Source organism: Osmia bicornis, chromosome 9 (genome assembly GCF_907164935.1).
Source record: "Osmia bicornis bicornis chromosome 9, iOsmBic2.1, whole genome shotgun sequence".
In the NCBI taxonomy this organism is placed as follows: domain Eukaryota; kingdom Metazoa; phylum Arthropoda; class Insecta; order Hymenoptera; family Megachilidae; genus Osmia; species Osmia bicornis.
The window spans coordinates 642,881-662,928 of NC_060224.1; the positions used below are offsets into that span (position 1 = coordinate 642,881).

At 30.2% G+C, this 20,048-nt stretch overlaps 3 protein-coding genes and 1 long non-coding RNA gene across 12 annotated transcripts; 2 read left to right on the forward strand and 2 right to left on the reverse strand.

The window, feature by feature from the left end:
* Positions 1–941: 941 nt before the first annotated feature.
* On the reverse strand, positions 942–10,216 carry LOC114873119 (cholinephosphotransferase 1). Of its 7 annotated transcripts, XR_003788862.2 has the most exons (12): positions 9,648–10,216; positions 9,272–9,419; positions 8,999–9,121; positions 8,810–8,913; positions 8,005–8,139; positions 6,979–7,113; positions 6,166–6,297; positions 5,213–5,371; positions 5,016–5,141; positions 4,784–4,922; positions 1,587–1,893; positions 942–1,517 (listed from the first exon to the last, which is right to left on the reverse strand). XR_003788862.2 is itself a non-coding variant. In XM_029181089.2 (11 exons), exons 1-11 carry the CDS (start codon positions 9,882–9,884, stop codon positions 1,817–1,819), a joined length of 1,515 nt encoding a protein of 504 aa, XP_029036922.1. In that variant the 5' UTR covers positions 9,885–10,216; the 3' UTR covers positions 942–1,816. The 7 variants fall into 7 exon arrangements, 6 of the variants coding, with proteins under 6 accessions (XP_029036922.1, XP_029036924.1, XP_029036923.1 ...); XM_029181089.2 differs by having other exon boundaries at positions 942–1,893; XM_029181091.2 differs by lacking the exon at positions 8,005–8,139 and having other exon boundaries at positions 942–1,893.
* Positions 9,983–13,017, forward strand: LOC114873121 (transcription initiation factor TFIID subunit 8). Of its 3 annotated transcripts, XM_029181097.2 has the most exons (8): positions 9,983–10,070; positions 10,188–10,306; positions 10,401–10,474; positions 10,603–10,889; positions 11,021–11,171; positions 11,240–11,383; positions 11,457–11,639; positions 12,935–13,017. In XM_029181097.2, the coding sequence occupies exons 1-7, from the start codon at positions 10,020–10,022 to the stop codon at positions 11,618–11,620; spliced, it is 990 nt and encodes a 329-aa protein (XP_029036930.1). In that variant the 5' UTR covers positions 9,983–10,019; the 3' UTR covers positions 11,621–11,639; positions 12,935–13,017. The 3 variants fall into 3 exon arrangements, with proteins under 3 accessions (XP_029036930.1, XP_029036932.1, XP_029036931.1); XM_029181099.1 differs by lacking the exon at positions 12,935–13,017 and having other exon boundaries at positions 11,268–11,383; positions 11,457–11,549; XM_029181098.2 differs by lacking the exons at positions 9,983–10,070; positions 10,188–10,306 and having other exon boundaries at positions 10,313–10,474.
* On the reverse strand, positions 11,608–19,590 carry LOC114873116 (vinculin). The gene is given in 28 exon segments (XM_046287149.1): positions 11,608–13,132; positions 13,916–13,951; positions 14,121–14,211; positions 14,290–14,529; positions 14,596–14,720; positions 14,854–14,883; positions 15,246–15,317; positions 15,466–15,585; positions 15,802–15,846; positions 16,020–16,113; positions 16,175–16,266; positions 16,345–16,773; positions 16,856–17,222; positions 17,453–17,685; positions 17,756–17,996; positions 18,071–18,162; positions 18,165–18,271; positions 18,340–18,400; positions 18,403–18,426; positions 18,429–18,493; positions 18,495–18,550; positions 18,552–18,615; positions 18,690–18,716; positions 18,718–18,817; positions 18,820–18,832; positions 18,909–18,986; positions 18,988–19,017; positions 19,504–19,590. Coding segments are annotated over 28 exon segments (3,186 nt in total). The 3' UTR covers positions 11,608–12,965.
* Positions 13,140–13,596, forward strand: LOC123988134. The gene is made up of 2 exons (XR_006829687.1): positions 13,140–13,490; positions 13,552–13,596. It is a non-coding gene; the product is annotated as an uncharacterized LOC123988134 (long non-coding RNA).
* Positions 19,591–20,048: the final 458 nt, after the last annotated feature.

Here is a 20,048-nt window from a genome sequence, read left to right on the forward strand (position 1 = left end):
TCTAGAAAATGAGTTATTAATGATTTTCCCTTCGGTGTGTCGATTTTTAAAAATTTGGCAGCGCCGTCTAGCGGGTGGATTCAGAACTAAAAATGTAATGCTATCCCCCCTGCAGGGAAAATCATTAATTACTCCTTTTCTAGAAACAATTTATGAACTTTTATGATTAATTCTTGAAGCATATGCTCGCAGCAACTTTCCCACATAGGTTTTGTAAAGCTCCTGTCAGTAATTAATTAATTACGAAAAGTTGAATGGACGGCAGCTCAAACCTTCAAGAACGATCACTTGAAAAATGCTAATAATTAATAATTACGTAAAGAAGGCTTATGAAAACCTACATTAGAAGAAGCTGAGATGCTATTCTTTATTCTTTAATCGTTAAGTATACGGAAATTAATCTCCGGAGAAAGTAGAAACTATGAAAAGTTCTCTCCCGTTGGTAGCGCGCGGATCGAGCGTTCGATCTTAAAACTGTTATAATTAATTAATTACTGGCTGGATCTGACAAAACCCTATATGAGAAAGTAGCTACAAGCATGTACTTTCGTAGCAATTATAAAAGTTCATAATTGTTCATAGGAAATGAGTTATTAATGATTTTTCCTTGGTGTGATAGTATACCTCCTGGCATACCTCCCTCGCTCATTCTGCTCTCCTATTAGAAATATCGTTAGTTCCGAGCACGGCCCGCTAGATGGCGCTGTACCAAAAAAAAAATTAATATACTTACCCGCGTAATTCAAACGATAAAACATCGAACTGGTTTAATCTCATGTTCTTAATAATTAAATTTTTGAGGAAATTAATCAACGAATTATAGATATATATACAATATGTATTTACGGCATAATATTGTTCATTCAAAATCAAGTTTTAAACAAAGTTTTATGTTTAATTCGTCAATATACATCGCTAACTAAGGGAAACGAAGAACAAAGTGTTAATGAAAATTTATTTGATTGCACAAAATTACATTATTCACAGTTTACAACAGTACGTTCACTTGATGATACTAGTATTTTAAAAACCGTGTAGCTTTCCATGGAAAAATTTCTATACAGATAATATATAATTTCAACTTAAATCTTAAGTAATAAATAGATGAAAGTGTACATAAATTTTACGTCGAACTGCTATTTATAAAATCTATTACTGCCCTACTTTGCTTCCTCTACGACTTTAAACAAGTATTGTTAAGAATTCAGTGAAAATTACAAGACCATAATACATTGGAATTAATACATATGTTACTTATTATGCTAAAACCTGTACTATCTTGATACCAAATATGTCCAGAGAAAAGTTCTGATTTAAAATTCTATCAAGAAAAATGTCCTATCTCCTCTTACATAGTATCAAGGATTATCCTTATAAAGGATGACCTTCTAAAACACACAAAAGAAAAAGAATTATCTTCCTACCCTCGTTTTCTTAAATCTTTCAACCATCAAGCACTCTTTCAGATCTAATATATTTCTTCATTTAAACAGTGCACAAGGGTTAAAATCTAAAATCTGAAATAATTAATATGAAGTCTTATCTAACGGGTATTACGTTGTTTAGAACAACTATGTTTCAATCACCGGTTTTCAAACGTATCATATACGTATCCACAACTTCCATCTCCCTTCTATCCAAATGTTGATCAAAAACAATGCAGCAATTCAGAAGGGAGCAAAGGTCAGCCAAGATTTGTACTTTGCTACCATACCAGTTTACACGAGTCTTTCATTGGAAAAAATAATTTCCAATTAGTAGAAACTTTTATTGACACCCTGTCCATCTTGAACGTTGAGAAATATTTTTGCAATCGTCATAGGTCGAGGGTGGTATCGGATCCATGATGATAATCCTCGTCTAACAGAGGTTCTTGTTCCACCATCATGTGAACTGTGAACAAAACTATATTCATGCACACCAACGAATAAGAACATTTATAATGGGCATGTGCGAATACCTTGTTACAGTGTTAGTTGAACATTTTTTAATCATCTCTACTGATATTTTATTGCTCTAATATTGTCTCTTTTTTGGCCAGTGTTATTCGCACATACGTAAGTGAACATGTTATTATATATTAAACTTAACAGACATTATTAATACTATCTAACAGTTAGAGAATTATATACCCATCTTAAAGAAGTAATAATAATTAAGGGAGATTGATAACCATTTGATACTACACCATTATAATCCTTCTTCTTACTAATATTTCTAACTTCTTCTTATGTTTCATTTTAATCTGCTGTTAATTATTTGGAATATTGACATGTTAAAGTTAGAAGCATTTTTTTTTTCATTGAACGTATTAGAATAATATAGGTGTTAATATACAGTAAGCTTTTCTTCTTCATACCTGGTTGATCAAGTATGTAACAGTGTTTAGTTAATTGGATTATATAAATTAATAGAACAGTTAGAGAATGTAGTTGATGAAGCTTTAAAACTATGCACATAGGCAAAGAAACATGCAAACATAAGTTTTAGCATGCCATCTCTACTTGCTGGATTAGGTATCTCATTGCTTTTGCATATACTTTAATTGTAAATAGTTAATAATGTGAAACCAAAGAAAACGATACACTAAAATCTATTGTATTACCAATTCAAGGCTGATATAAAATTGTTAAACATTGTATAAAATTCATTTACATTTTGTTAAAATTTTAATAGTCTCGAGTACAGTAATGCAGCATGCAGATTAATGTCTAAAACGTCCATAGAATTATATATTAGAAATTTACTTGGAAGAATCACCTTTGAAAGTTGTTTCAGAAGGATTAACATGGATTAGAGATTCTAAAGACTAGGAAATAGGACAGTAATTCCTAAACATTGTCATTATTAAGCTCTTTCAATAAAAACGTGTAAATGAAATATAGCATGTGATAGGAAAATTGTTTATCTAAAAAGTATCATACAGTTTATGAACAGAAACCAAAATACGATACATCAAAAGTATTAGGTACATATTTTTTTTTATTTTCCAATAATATTCCAAACAACCCTAATATTATCATCCCAAGAATCTTGATAACTTTATAAAAACTGAAGATTTATTGTACAGCTATAATAGAATACTTCATGGCTAATGAAACACCTTTACAATGATTTAATGTTACAATATAAGTTGATCTATTATAAACCATTTAATCACTGTTTAAGTTTTCAAATGCTTTTAATTCTTGCAAAAAAACATATTAAAAGCTCAAAATATTTCCTCTCACATTTGGGATCACTAACAGAAATTTTTTAATTGAAGTATACTTAACATCTGTATCACACTTCTGAAATGATGCATTTCTTATTTAGTAATGCACAATTATTGTAAAATTTACTTTTCATTAATCACAAAGTCTACAACATATTGAGAATCTAAATGTGCACATTTAATGAACGTTTAATAAGAGAACACATCTTTATCATATAATTCTATGACACTTTGTACAATTGAATATTATTCGATCAATATGCCATACTTTATGTAAGCAATAACAAATAAATTTTACAATGATTATTCATGTTTCTCGTATAGCATTAATTGTACTAAAGAAAAAAATAAGAATCTCTGCCACATATTGTTGATCATTAAAAATTAATGAATCTCTTTTGTGGATTTATAGAACTATAATTATTTATAGTTGCAATTGATAAGCGTATGTTAAGGCCACATCTGAGCTAAATGACAAATCATTACAAATGAAAAATATTACCATTAATACACATGTGCAATATATACGTACATTTCCTATGCTCTATACGTTTTTCGTTTACAATTTTCTTCGTTCACTAATAAATATTCAATAAAAGAGAGTATTAGAACACACAATTATCGTAATTTGTTAATCAGCAACATTCTTTCAATTCCTTACAATTCCTCATTAAATTGTGGATAAGCAAGAAAAATACCGAAAACCGTAGATTAGGGTCACTTGAACTCAAAGTAACTATCTTTGGTTGTTCGCTTACGCTATAAATAGTTTATGTTATAATTGACTATGGAAATATTTGTAGTATATAACTATATACATGTTGGTTATAAAACAGAACTGTTTTATTTTTCTAATAAATTCAAGTATTCTAGATGAAAACCAGGACTATAATATGGTACATAAAAGAGACCTTCAAAAATATTTGAAACTTATAAACAAGAAACAGTTATTTACTTTATAATTGTCTTTTTAACACTGTATTTAAAAAAACTTTCTTTTGAGATTCCAAAATAATTATGATATTTAAAGTGAATTTTCACTAGACTACAGAAATGTTTTGTCCACTAATCATTAAAAAATAAATAAATTCACATTTACTGATTTAATCAGATAACTATGAAACTTAAAATTTGTCATGTCTTTTCATTCAAGTAATCGATAATTATGCATTACTTTTTGTCACGTGTCTATGTATTGTTTCTATTGCTCTATTTATTTAGTTTTGATCACTAGGTTCATATCTTTTCGTCGATAACAGAAAATAGCTGCAATCGACGAGAAGCAGTGAGTAACTTTTAATCAAATATGTTGATGAGACCTTTTATTTATATATTCAGTACTAATCAGATGCGACGATGATTACAAATAAATGTGATAATAAATGAACTGTACTATTCGAACACTTGTTTATATATACAGTCATAATAACAAAATTTATCAAATATCTATGATCTCTTGTATTATAACTCTCCTTTATACATAAAGTGAATCATACAGCACATTTATTATCACAAGTAAATCCTAGTGATGTTTTTTTTGCAATCTGTTACGTTGGGACCTGTTAGTACCATTTTTTTCAGCTGTATTAGAAACCTGGCTCGATCGATGATCTCCTAAGGGTATCCTAAACAGTTTGATCTTCATATGATCGCAAATCTCAAGGCATATTTGAGCACTATATCGGAATAAATCCAAAGTCACCCAGATCTAGAAATATAAACGAATAATACATAAAACAGGATAACTAAAAATAAAAGAAAAAAGAAAAAGAAATATTTTCATATAGATTATAAAACTTACAAAGCATAGCCAAAGAACATAATATTCTTTGATAAAGAAATTGAAATATTGATTCAAGAACAGCATTGCTGGTCCAATCAGTGAACTGTCTAAATATTGCATTTCATTTTTTGTCATATGAGCAACCTGTGATAATGAATCATAATACAGTTTACAGATCAGAGACAGACAAATATTTATCATTAGTATATACCTACCACTAATCGATTGGTAACTTTAGCTGCAACCATTCCAAATGCAAGTATATACAGTGCAGGATGATTTTCATATACATGTTCAGCACTTTTTCTATAAATTATAAAAGCTGGTACTACCACAAAGCTAAATGGAATAATTGGTGATAAAACTGATGTTCCCTGAAATAAAATAAATATCATAAAGGTACATATAATCAATAAAAAGATATTGCTTGCAAGCTGATCATTAATTATTATAACTCAAATATAATTTAATTGCAAGATATACTGAATCATAAATTTTATAACAATATTAACACATTCAAGAATAAGATGCAAGTTTTTAGAAACATTCAAGTTTAGAAGTATTTACTTATGAAACATGTTAAAATATGAAGATTAAAACAGAAATGTAAAGATAATTAAACTACTTCTAGGTTCTAAGCATGGCAAATGCAGTATGTACAAAATTATCTAATATTAATAAAATAGCAGTTGCATTAAAACCTATATTAATTAATGTTATTGTATTACTATTTATAATACATGCAATTCCTTAAAGATGGAGGGAAAAGTGCAATTAACGGATAGGATTATAAAAATGGAAATGTATGATATATCCATATAAATTCAGAAATACATAGGAAAAGGTGTTAACCGAAATGAAAAAAAAAGAAGGTACAGTAAACAGTTCTGTGTGATGCTCTTGCTAAATTTAGACCCACAAATAATTTACAACACAATTGAATTAAAAGTTGTTCATATATTATGTAATTAAACTCTAATTAAATAACAATACATTAGGTATTAATAATGTACAAATGACATAGTTAATGCAAATTTATTTTATGGTATCATATTCTATTTAAATGTATTGGAGAAACTGTAGAATAGTTTCTTTTAACGTAGGTCTAAATAAAGATAAAATGCAAAGTGCACTACACATTGATTCTATTACTTCTGAACTGACTTACTGCGACGGTGGAGCCATTTTTTCCGACACCACCGGCAAGAATGACGGACATGCTGCTCTGTGCAAATAAAATAGCGATGCCCACAGCAGCCCATAATGGAAACACCTTGACCTCTGTGCCAGTGTATGGCAACTGTGCAAGTGACACAAAAAAACCTTTCTGTTAGTTACTTTTAAATACATTTCTAATACAAATTCAATATTGATTCCTGTTATAATACATTTTATCACACATCAGTGAAAACTGTCTGCTCTTGAAACAATTTCAAATCTTATTATTGAAATTTTAACACATCCTATTCATGTAAAATTGAACGGTTCCACTTTAACAATATTTACCATTCAATAAGAGAAAGTAATAGTATGTTGTTTTTCATGAATTCTAAAGTCTTTACTTAGATCAATATTATTATATTGATAATATATACATCATCTTCTTTTATTTGAAAGTAATCATACACAGCTGTTCGTTCATGTGTTAAAAACATTTTCATAACGGATGCTACATACTCAGAAATGAAAAAGAACACAATTATAAGCGCTTAAACAGAGTAGAAAAGTAGCACTTTTATTTGTATCAAAATATAAGCCATGTTTTTTATAGCCTGCATACCATATAATAAATTAATGTGCAGAAAAATGGTAAGATATAAATTTATTAATGCAGAAACTGTTCCTTGCAAATAACAAGAACCCAAAAGTCTAGACAGGCAAGCAGAATGAAAGAAGAGAGATGTTCATTACTACATATAGTGACAATAGTATTAAAGTTTTACACAAATGCAACTAAGTTGTTTTTGCACTTAAAACTTACTGCAATTGTGGAACCATTCTTTCCAATCCCACCAGATTCAAACACTTTACAGAATTCAAGGAATACATGAATGTAGCCTGCATAAAATAACACTGCTACGTAGTTACTGATCGTGCCTACACCAAGCACTGGCATCTAAACAAATGTACAAAATCTGGCTTGTTATGAAAAATGTAAAAAATTCAGTATATATTTATCCTAAGGTTATTCTATACATTACTTATGTTTAGGAAGTTTTTAATCAGTATTTTCATGGGCTAGTTCTACTTGTGACCCATGTTTGTATATCAATAACAATGTTTAAAATAAATTAGGCACGAGGAAGCTGCAATGTATAACAATGAAAATTACCTTAGATATCCCTATCAATTTTCTATCTATGTTGTTAGTATTAATGAAACTCATAATAATTTAATATGTGGTTAAGATGAAAAGGAATGTTTGAAACAAAATAAATTATGAGCATGAAGCAAAATGTAAAATTACCTGACATCTACCATATACATTTTTCTATTGGCATAGTTAAATGATTGGAAATAATATTAATTTGAGAACATGTATATATCATGTACACATCTTAAAATAACATATTTATAACGTAAATTAAAATTTTTCATTAGAAATTGTTTCAAAAGCATAACATACAGAAAGTATATTCAAAAGACAATATACCATAAACAGAATTGACATATAACTTCATATTTATGACAATATACCCTAAATTCATACACAGATGATTTTATATTTATTTTGTCCAAATTCAATAAAAACTTAATGAATTACAATTGTAGGTATGAATGAAAGTATTCGTTGTGAAAATGATGCGAGGAAAATAAATGGATGAAAAGGAATAAATGAGTAAGAAATTAAATGTATATTATGATAATAAGATTCATAGCAAAAAAAAGAAAAAAATAGAAAAAAATAAGTAATTTCAGCGCTGTTCCTCATGCCATGCTGCTCCTCATGCCATGCTGTTCCCATTTTTATAATTTCCAAAAACAAGAGTCTAATTGACTAACTTACAGCCACAGTTGAACCATTCTTGCCCACTCCTCCGGTGAAAATCACCGAAAAGATGGAATATAAGTTTGCCAGTGCACAAATTACTGTCATAACTCCTATTAAATACTTAAACATAAAACCATCTATGTATGGTATCTGTAAGAAATATTCTCATTAGACTCATGCAACGGAATTCTTTCATTTTTTTTTCTTTTTTGAGAAAGAACATGAGTCTTGAGATACAAAATCGTAAAACTCACAATAGCATTCATTACATCCACTGTAATAAATTATTTACTGCATGAAAACAAAATCTCTAATGATTCATTAATTTAATAGCTTTTTTTCTTTATCGTTATTTAAACAATCAAACTTAAAATATGTGAAGCATACATGTATTACTGTCACTTTTGCTAAAACTATGATAGAAATAATAATAATAAACTAAGCAAATACAAACAAAATTTGATGAAGGCTCAGAATAAAAAAAATTTGTGAAAAACTCAACATTGTATGAATTGGTAAGAGTTTTATGTATTTGTAGGGAAACCTGGACACTAGTGTGTTTAGTTATATTTTATTTCCTAAATACTAAATGATTATAGTTTGATAGTATACTACAGTACCTTAAAAAATGAAGTTTCTACCATTGAATAAATTTCTAATATTGAAGATGATTAAACTTATAAATACAAATATTTTATGACAATCAATAAAATCACTAAATATAAAACAGTTATTTTAAATACCTGTATTACCAGATTGATTGGCATAAAATATTTTAAAATTAAATAAATTATATTTTAAAAAATAAAATAGGTACAACCTCCATCATCCATATTTTGGGCCCAAAGATTGCAGAAATCAGATGAATCGTTATAATAGTAAACTGTGCTTCCGTAACATCAACCTTGCCAAATCTTAATGAACCTGTTCAGAAACACTTATGCTATAATATAAAAAAAGTTGATGAAATCATTATTATCAGTATCTATGGATAAATATAACTTCATACCTGAAACATAGGTCTGCCAATGAGCACAATAAAATAGTGTCATTGCACAGAAACATTGGAAAAACATCCATGTTGGATAATATCCTAATTGTACAGCTATACATGCTGACAGAGCAACAAACACTAAAACCATAAAATTATAAGTTCAGCTGTTCTAACAAAAATTAAATTATAAACAAGATAAGATTTAAATTATTTAGGAATGTAATATGTACTTTAATATAGTCAATTAAAAGAATTAGATAAGTTTATCAATTGAAACATCATACACACCGGTTGATATAGAATCACATCCGTGATCAAACAGTTCACCCAATGGTGTTGAAGTTCCTGTTCTTCTTGCCTGTTTGCCATCTATGGCATCCAGGCTTTGATAAATGAATAAACCCAGTGCACATAAAAAGCATGCCCACCTAGGTGCCTAAAATGTGTATAAAATAAACCATCATCATATTTATGTATAAACTACAATAAATTAAAATATTGTAGAATCTATTTTTAGGTATTTAATTTTATTTATCGTTAACTTTTCGATATGTTCCTTTGCTCGTTAATGTTATAATGATTTTTCATTGAATCTTTAAAAAGGCAACAGATCTTGAACTATCATTCAGAAAAAGGAAGATAAAATAGGTTATGTAAATAATACCTCGGTTTTAGCATCGGGACTGTAATAAATAAGAATTAAAGTGGTAACAATGTTCACGATAAGCCCCAAAATCGTGATTAAATTAGGTGCAAGCCAAAGTGGAACTTTGCTAACGAGCCAGTCCCACCACGGTTGAAGAAGTCCGTCCAAAAGGCTATTCGTTGTACAGCTGTACTTGTGTTCACTCAGACGTTTCAATTGTCCAGGTGACAAAAGTTTTTCCTTATAAAACTGCATAATTCAAAGTTTGTCGAATTACCAAGAACAAGAATGATTATGATAATTCAACAATCATTGATTCCTCACAATACAAAGATTAAACACAACAAGTAACTGTTAGCAAACATGCACATATGTAGATAGCATGCATATATGCACATGTATAAATCATTGCTAAAAAGTGCCAGATTTTTATTAAATTTAGTAAGCCTTTTCGTTAACATTTATTATTTAATACGGAGTATTTCTCATGAGATTAATTAAAATGTAATAATTTAGAAATGGTAGTTTATATAATGCAGAAAAATGGTATTTTTGTAGACTTCACTTGTAGTTCCGGTTCCAACCAGTATGCGAAGAGATGTCGGTACATATATAAATACATATGTACATTTTAAATTTCACGCGAGATGGTGCTTCATACAGTTGCGAATTCCATTGTAAGATTTTACCTATTCAGTGTTTATATTAAACAAACATGGACATTCAAACAACAAATACACGAAGAAAAATATTAAATCATGTTGTTTGCAGTATTTTGGTGGAAAGTGGTTATGATACTTGTGAGAAGCAAGCGTTAGAAACTCTTACAGAAATGTTACAGTCTTGTATGTATTTAAACTAAATTTAATATTCCTAACCTTTAAATATGAAAAAGTTTAAGGATTTATTTATTATACATTATTTCGATGATTATACTATCACAAATCTAATACATTTGATCAATTGTTTACAGTTATAGTAGAAGTTGGTGAATCAGCAAGAAATTACTGTGAACTTTCTGGTAGAACAGAGCCACTGATCGCAGATGTTATAGTGGCTTTAATAAATATGGGTATAAAATTAGACAACTTAGAAAGTTATGGTAAAAGAGCGAACAGGACAGTATTACCACCGCTTCAGCAACAAACTCAGTCGAAACAATTGAATATTTTGCAAGCTGGTGTAAAACAAGGTCATCCGGCCCATATACCGAGTCATTTGCCACCTTTCCCGGATCCGCATGCTTACATCAGAACACCGGTATAATTACTAAAATTAAATTAAATATAATATATTAAAGATTAGTGCAATTCACATATAATATATTAATATTTTTAGTTTACCTACAGTGTTTATTATATTCACGAGATTGCATTTTTACTTGTAAACAGACACATAAACAACCAGTAACAGAATACGAGGCGATAAGAGAAAAAGCAGCCACTCAAAAACGTGATATTGAAAGGGCTTTAACAAGGTTTATTGCAAAAACAGGAGAAACGCATAGTCTATTTTTAGCAGAGGATAATAGTATGTTTCCGCGTAAGTAACTGCTATTATGTACGAATAATACACATATATCCATGATATTGAGTATTTCGTATTTTCAGTAATATCGTGTAAACCGCAATTTCCTAGTTACCTTTCGGCGCTCCTTCCACAAGATCAAATATTTGAAACTGATCAAGATTTTCACTTTGAACCGAGTCCGGTTAAAAAGAAAAAAGAACAAGAGATCGAAGAGACGGAGGAAGGTCTGATTAAATGTTCAATAAATATAAATGAACTTAAATTTCAATTTGTTTATGATATTTGACATGGTTATAGGTATGAAAGGACAAAACGAAGACGGCGAACAAAACGGCGAAACTACAACCCAACAGGATGCTATAGACAATCCTTATTTGAGACCTGGGAAAATACCAAAAAATAAAATACCAGGAGTTACAATTCCTAGCTTACATCCGATAAAAAGGGATTCTCTTGAGTAATAATTTTATTAATCCTTAGGTTAGCAACACGTGTACATAATCTTGTTATAATACAAATTAATGTTTCTTAAATTTTTATATTTTGTATTATATAATAAAAATTAATATTTATTATAAATAGTTTTACATGTAATTATCTTAGAGTATATTACTAAAATTGATATTATGAGTAACTTTATATTAGTATTTAATCTAAATTTTTTTTAAGGACATATTAAACTGATTTCGTGTATTTGGTTTAACATTGTTTAATCTTATGTTATCTTCCACTATCTTGTATTATATTGCACGTACATATAGCACCAGTTTGAAAACATTGAGAATATCTAAATAACTATGTACGGAGTGTTCGGCTACGAGTGAGCATAATTTGGGGCATAGCTGGTGTGATTTCGAACAACTTTTTCTTTCTTGGAAAAGGTTGTTCAAAATTATCCGAGCTACTACCCGCTTGAAAGATCCCCACCCGTAGCCGAACACCCTTTATGTTCTCTAAAAAGATTATTAGGTAAGAATTACAAAAATATATTTACTTATTATATAATATTGCATGTTAATGTTTTCTACATGTATTTTGCGGCAGATAGCACCTATTAAAAAATTATATTCTAATTTTTTTAGTTTGAAAAAATACATTATACTATCTTGGATTAATAAATGTAGATAAAAAATTTCTTCTATTGTGCCGGTTTTAGGTAAATATGTATACACATGTGTAAAGTACACTTATTGCAAATACACATAAAAATATATATTGCAAATTGGTAATTTGTATAAGGCATAAGCTTTGTCATCTCTAATTAGATTCTATCTTTTAATTGAATTACGAGAGACATTGGCTTTAAGCATTCCCTTAAACGTGTCATCTAAAAATATTTTTGAATTATAAGTTTACCAATTGAGATATGTCTCTCAGTTTTTTGTAAAGTATCTGTAATATTAGTCACTAGCTTCTTTTTTAAATTAAAAACTATCATTTGTATATAATGATCATATAGTTTGTCAGAGTGTGTATATATATAAGTATAAATTATGCTATACTTATTACAAGGATACAGTTCAGGTATTTAAAATGGATTTAATTATTTCTGTGTATGAAAATTTGGCGAATATATATATATAATTTATATTCATTAATTTAACAACTATTTTTGTTTTAAATGGACACTCATTTTTCAGACAGTTCATGAGATATTAAATCAATTGTAAATACTTGAATGTTGTCCTTGTTAGAACACTTTCTTGAAATATATTATATAGAATCAATTCATTAAAATGAATTTAATATTAGAAAATCTTACTTATCTGTTTTAGATCACTTTTTCTTACTGCAGCATTCCATTTATTACTGATACCATGGTTGACGTCGCACCCATCGTAACTTCATACCAGACGCGGTACGTATTTTGATGCTCGCGCATTCTGCTGCACGAACCGTTTCTTTCACGCTTTGCATGAGGTTTTGAGCATTGCCAACAAGCATATCTGTTGCTTCTTGATCCTCTTCTGTACCTGTATTTTTGAAACACAGAGCAAAGATTAAAAAACGGGTTTTAACTTTAATTTGAAAAGATCAAGTATCTATTTTTATTATTAAATGTATCCAAGTATAATGTGAGTTTTTGTTTGCAAATATATGATAAAGAATAAAAGACTATGAAATAAATTGCATGCTATACATGACTGCTATTACTACTTAATGGAATTCAAAAATACATTATATTCATTTCAAACAGATGATGGAATATGGAAATCAAACATGGAAAAATCTAACACTTATACTACCGTTAAATTTAGATTAATCTGACAACATAATATGTGATACACGTATTATACATAAAACGTATTTTAGGAGTAAAAACGTTTCTTGGTACGTACAAATAATATTAATATCCACATATCTATGATTATCAATTATATGTATTGTCTAGAATGATCTACACTTGTACTGTAATAAACTTACTGCAGCCAATCAATTCGTCTACACCGCGATGAGCAGAGGCATATCAACCGCAAACCATTTAAAGTTTAAACAAGACATCAATAAACATTAATTAATTGAAAAATCGTAAATTCAAATATTTTATAATCAATTGAATACGTAATATACGCAATTTGTAAATTTCTTTTTTACACTGACTGATAGATTACTGAATATTTTCATAGTTTCACCCACGAGGAGGACTAAAATATGCATGCATTATAATGCAAATAGAAAACTGAAATATTTCATAAATCAAACAAAAAATAGGTGCTTAAGACATCAAGCATAATTTGTTAATATTCTTTTTTTACCATAAAGCATCAGCTCTTCCCAGGTGGGGAGCGTCTCTATGCGTAAAAAATGCTATTAATAACTGTTCTCGTTTTAGAAACTGTTTAAAATATAAAATTATACTCCCCAATCTCTATTAATATTTATTAACAGTTTAGAAGATTTACTGAATAAAATATGCATTGATATAGAAATATGTTAAATTAAATAATTTGCATACTGTACCTTGGGCACCTAACATTGTTGCCTTTACAGTTGACAATATCTTTAGCTGTGTACCTATGGTAGGTATACGTTCACAAACTTGAAGAAGATTCTAAAAAAAAAAGTTAAGAATTTTAAAAATACACATGTTTTATATATAAACATTGTATTATAGAAAAAGCGCACTTACTGTACGAATACGTTTATCAGTACATTCCCTAGCAAGCTCTTTAGCCAAACGAGTCACTTCTTGGGAAGCTTCTGCAATGGCTTTGGCACAGGCAATCAAGTCTCTTTTATTACCACCCTCTCCTCGAACCAAACCTGATAATCTACCCATTAGAATAGCCATCTTCTTTGCTGCTGCAATAATTTCATTATCTTTGCTGGACCATTGCCGTACTTCTTGATGCAATCCATGGGCAGCCATCTAAAAATTGTAATATTTTTAATTTGTGCATTAGAAATGCTTAAAAGTACTAAAAAGTAGATTTACCATAATGGGCTGATTAGGTTGTGGCGCATGCATAAACATTTCATCCTCATCATCTGTCTCTGGAGGTGGTGGTCGCGGGGGTGGTATATCTCCACCAGGTAAAGGTGGACGTGGAGGGGCAACTTCTAAAATAAAATTAAACATCTTTATAATAACTGATTAATTGAAATATTAAAACCTTCAATCTGTAGTCCAAACAATAAACGTACATTATACACAATAATCATATACGAAACAATGCAGAGATTTTATAATTACCGTCGTCATTATTATAATCATAATGATAGCCTTTCATCCACGCAGCATTAAAGATGTAACACACATATATTATTAGATTTAAATGATATTTTAATGCAAAATTATCTTAGTATCCATGCAATATACAAACACGATAAGACATAACAAAAATATATTAATGAAATTAGAATGCAATTAGAATTTGTTCAATGAAATTGACAAGAATGTTAGTAAAATAAAATTTTCTTTTTCAGTTTTGTACATATTTATGTACATATTTATATATCTTTTAAATTGTTGAAAATATGGTATATTTAATTTCAATGCACACATGCTTTTTTCCCCTAAAATACACACAGTCTTGAGTATTGAAAATTTGATTTCAATCCTCAAAAGTACTGATCTTAATTTACCTCCATTGTGAACTGATTTTTCTAACTCGTTGTCAGAAGCCAGTTCTTGATATAGGAGATCTGGATTATCTCCTGACAAAAAAAGTAATTATACATAAATATAAAAAAAATAATACCTTGCTATCTATTTTGTATTCTTACTTTGAAACAGTGTATGCAAAATTTCATTTAAGCAAAATAAATAAGTTAATTGGATTTCTGGTCAAATAATAGTAAATACCTTCACGCGCCCACTTAGGTAATGGACTGACAGAACGTTGTTGAGATTTATTTGTGTTCAGACTAGGGCTCATGACACGTAAATTGCTTGGCGATGGTTGATTTCTTAAAGGCTCACCAACTGGTATTTAAAGAAATATTCAGAAATATTCAAATGTTTTCATTAAACGAAATACAAAAAAAATAACGTTATACTGAAACGAATCCAATATTATATCTGATAGTTCATTACTATCTTCTATGGTTGTATATTTAACGAATCGATCTAAGTGATACCTTATTAATACACTATGATAATTGATCATGCACAAACTATCTTTACGCAAATTTATTATACCTTTATCTGTGAAGTAATTATATTGACGGGTTGGCAATTGTGCGTCTGTAAGAAACGTTAAAAGACTTTTATATTATAAAGGTGTAGAGTTTATATTGTACTATAAAGAAATCTTCAGATAATAAAAGAACGAACATGTTAATTTTCAGGACCACTTATATCTAATGTAACGTAAAAAAATATGAGATACATAAATAAAAAGTATTTTATATGCTCACCATCGTTAAGATGTAATTGTGACACCTCTGGCGGAGGTATTAAATCTGGTTGAACGATGATGGCTTTACGAACTTGACCAACATTGGCTAAAAGCTACAAGATACAAAAATAATTATAATTATACGCGAAAATAAATGATTTCCATGATACTTACCGCACGATTACTTTCCCTCCAACGAGACACTGCGTTACTGTCATTAATGTTAATTGCAACTAATTTTGCATCTTGAACCATTGGAGCGACACCTAAATCAAAGTTGTTTTTTTTTTTATAAGTTAAGAAAAAAGTTTGATCAGTTGAAAGAATCATTTCGTGCGACTCACTATTTTGAAGGATATCCGTAGCATGATTCACTCTTTGAATAAATGCAGGATCTTCACTGTTATCGCTTTCTTGTTTCGCAACAAGTATTACCCTGTTAGCCAATCTAGCAATAGCGGCCGTATTGTCGACCATCTTTTGCGGATGAGTTTTAGCAATAGCCTCTTCACAGAGAAACGAATGTTTTTGCATTTGTTCCTCGGAAGTTCGAATAAAATCTCCGCTATCGGTAGCTTCGTCGCATAGCGCTCGTGTTCTCTGCATTGTTTCCGCGTATTGTTGTCGCAGATTTTCAAAATGTTCGTCGGCTGCTTTGCTGTCCGCATAAGTCATTCGAATTCGGCCAGCATTAATTAACTGCGGGGTTAGAGACTCGACTTGAGATGCGCTTGCGGTCAATGCTTCTGCTAACTTCTTGTTTCCTCCACTTCCTGAAATTTCAATGAAAGAACAATTCCAACGATTCTTTTTTTAAGCAACAAATTAATTTGTAGACCTAATATGGATGCTTACCACCAGCTGCGACCATTCTAGCAGTTTTTGCCGCCCTATTCGAGAACGTTTGAAGAGCATGCGTTTTATCATTGAAATTTTGATCGCGTCCCGGTGTGCCCTGTGGAGCTAACACAGCATCCGTAAATTGTTTCAAAGGTGTAGTTATATCAATGAAATCTTCAACCACTCTTGACACGACCGCTTGTTGTATTCTATTTTTTAGTTCATACAATTTATGCGATAATTGACGGGCAATTTCCTGAGCACGGGGAGTATTTCCTTGACCATGAGCACACAAGTCTCCCAGTTGGTGAGAAAGATTGTCAACCTCATCGCACAATTGTAAAATCTCTGCCTTGTGGATGCCTGGTAAGCCCTCGGCAACCTAATTTTTAGAGTATAAACCAACTAATAACCATGAGAAAGATTAGAAATTGTCGTATATAAAGACCGTGATACCATCGGTACATACTTTAGAAGAAATACTTGAATGTTACATGTAACTTACGTTTGCTACATGTTGTTGATTCTTTCCGTTTGCGGGCATTTCATTATTAAAGATAAATGAACGTTCGTAGAATAGAAAAAGAAATGTTAATATTGCATATACTGTACCTTTTTCCCTTCATGAATAATCAGAGCTATTGCCCTCTGGCCAAGTCCTTTGTCGTCGTGTTGCGGATTAAGTAACCATTTATTGGCCTGTTCTAAACGACCTGCAACTGTGTGAGCAGTTTGGGTCGTTCCAGATTTATCTGCTGCTACAATAGCAGAAGCGATGGAGCTACGAAGTTCGTTTGTCTTCTCTTTTATGCCACGTGCTAAAGCTTCTGCTTGAGGCGTAGTTCCTTTAAAAAATACAAGATATATTATTATTTCATAGAAGGATAATACATATAAAATGATATTTATAGAAACCTTTTTCATTCTGTCTTAGCTCGCAAAGAGCATTGGTCATAGTAACGATCTGCGAAGTTAATTTTTGTAATGGCTCTGCTTGCGAAGGAGGAAGATATCTCTCTGCTAATCGTTGTGCTTGTTCAACTATTTGACGAAGGCTTTTTTCTCCTACGCCACCCCGTAAAGCAAGACCATCGTCCAACCAATCATAGGCAGCTCGTATTCTAGATTCTATGGCACTCTGGGCTTTTTTTAATACCTAGACAGGTGCATGCAAGAATTAGTTCGACTGTATATTTTCTACCAAGTTTTTTGTCCTCTTTTAAGCGATACGTACGTTAATTGATCTGCATCCCACTCCTCTTCATCGTACGTTGTCAATTGTAATACTCTAATAATTTCGTTTAATTCATCTGACATCCTGCGGATAGATAATTACGATTTTCAGCGGCCTCTTCTGCTCCTTTACCTCCTTGGGATATAATATGAATAAATATTTTCATAGACACGATAAGAATTGGGCAAGTGTTTTTACCTGTACCGGTAATTATTAACATCAATGATGTATTAACATAAGATGAACTCAATTGATTGTATATACTACTTGTTCCAAACAGCGCACTAGGATTTCTCTGTGTACCTGATGAGTCAATTCTTTTTCCGAGCGCTTACTTCCTTCGATACTTTCTGAGACAAGGACTAAATTTTAAGGAATGAACTAAATCTTCCATTGTCTCGATAACTCGGCCACTGCCAATAATCTAATACTCTCTTACATTCTCGGATAATTTTACGAAATTCGCTTTCATCGAAAACATAATATAATGCAACTGGTTCCTTGGAGAATACGCGCGAATCCTTCGATAAGTTTTATTCTAAAACAAATTTAATTTCAATGTGTAAACAGCTCGCGTTCTATGTACAGAATTTATATGCTACTTTTAATACCTAGCTGTGTCCAGAATAAGGATCTGTTTTGCATTGCTGATGCTTCTTCCAAGAGACCGCGAAGCTCCCCTCCACACGTTGTTAAGGCTGCAGGCATGTCTTGTTTAAGTAAAGCATCATCAGAAGAATTATTGTTTCTTTTCCAACCTGGACATTAATAATAAAGTTTAGGAAGATATGTAAATTTTATACAAAATTTTATTTACATTTTATTGAATTTTACCTTTACAAGATTTGCCACTGCCATACTAACTGCTTGTACGGGTCTACCCAAATCAGGCATTGCATTTCCATCTTCGGCTTTCTTCGTGAAGAATAACAAGCCTGGAAACCTACATAATATAAATGAGATTTTTAAATTTGAATAATTATTTTTCAGATATAATTGCACACAGTGAAGGATAAATAAATATTGGTGGGTGATAACAGATAAATCCAGTCCAATTTTTATTTATATACAATTGAATTATTATGCTTTACAATATTGACTATGTACATTAAGGATTATAAATTTATATATTCCTTACTAAAACTTAAGAAACATGAACATAATCAGCTTATTTGTTACTTTATGCATTTAATTAGTTACAAAATACTGATGTTAAAATAATAAATGAAGGCATATTATTTGGCATATACATTAATATTGCAAGAGTAAGTCATTAAACATGTTTAGAAGGTTGCTCAGTTCGAAGAGTATTAGTATTTCTGTATGTATAATGTGTGGGATGATTTGATCAGTAACCAGCTTGAACATGTCCTTTTTTGGAAACAGTAAATGATCTCAGATGGGTAACATAGTTTTTATGATGCTTAACCGATGGGATTAAGTTTCCTGCATCTAAGCTTTCAGACCTAAAGATGAATTTAGTAATCCTCTGCCCTATATTTATAGATGATGTCATAGTTCTATATAAAGAAACAACAGTCATTTGGTAGTATATGCTCGTTACAAAAATATAATGTTCACAGTAATTTGTTATGAAATTTAAATCAGAATTTGTATCTTTCAACAAATATTTTATACACAAATATATCAATTGTTTTTATTTAATAAATATAAATTGATACAACAAATTTCAAATGTACTACAACATGTTATACAAATATTGACGTATGTTAAAGGTAGTGCATATACAATATATATTTCAAAAATCAATTTAAATCAATTGAAGTTTTTTTGTTAAGGGCATTCTTTAGATGACATTTTCGGAAACATTGGGAGAGTAAATCTCATCTTGACATGAACGACGACTGAAGATCATAAATTGATTAATAAATATATTACCTGCTGTGCGACAGGTTCAAGGATGCTTTCTATAGTTTCGTATGAAAACTGGCATCTTGGTAGTTTTCTGATGTG

Coding starts and splice junctions, on each gene's coding strand:
- LOC114873119 (XM_029181089.2), bottom strand. CDS start 9,884: ATGCAGTTTTATAAGGAAAAACTTTTGTCACCTGGACAATTGAAACGT. Junction 8,914..8,998: donor TTGGCAGACCTATGTTTCAG/GTATGAAGTTAT, acceptor GTTTCTGAACAG/GTTCATTAAGATTTGGCAAG. Junction 4,923..5,015: donor ATGTTCTTTGGCTATGCTTT/GTAAGTTTTATA, acceptor TTATATTTCTAG/ATCTGGGTGACTTTGGATTT.
- LOC114873121 (XM_029181097.2), top strand. CDS start 10,020: ATGCACATGTATAAATCATTGCTAAAAAGTGCCAGATTTTTATTAAAT. Junction 10,307..10,400: donor ATACAGTTGCGAATTCCATT/GTAAGATTTTAC, acceptor TGTTGTTTGCAG/TATTTTGGTGGAAAGTGGTT. Junction 10,475..10,602: donor TACAGAAATGTTACAGTCTT/GTATGTATTTAA, acceptor AATTGTTTACAG/TTATAGTAGAAGTTGGTGAA.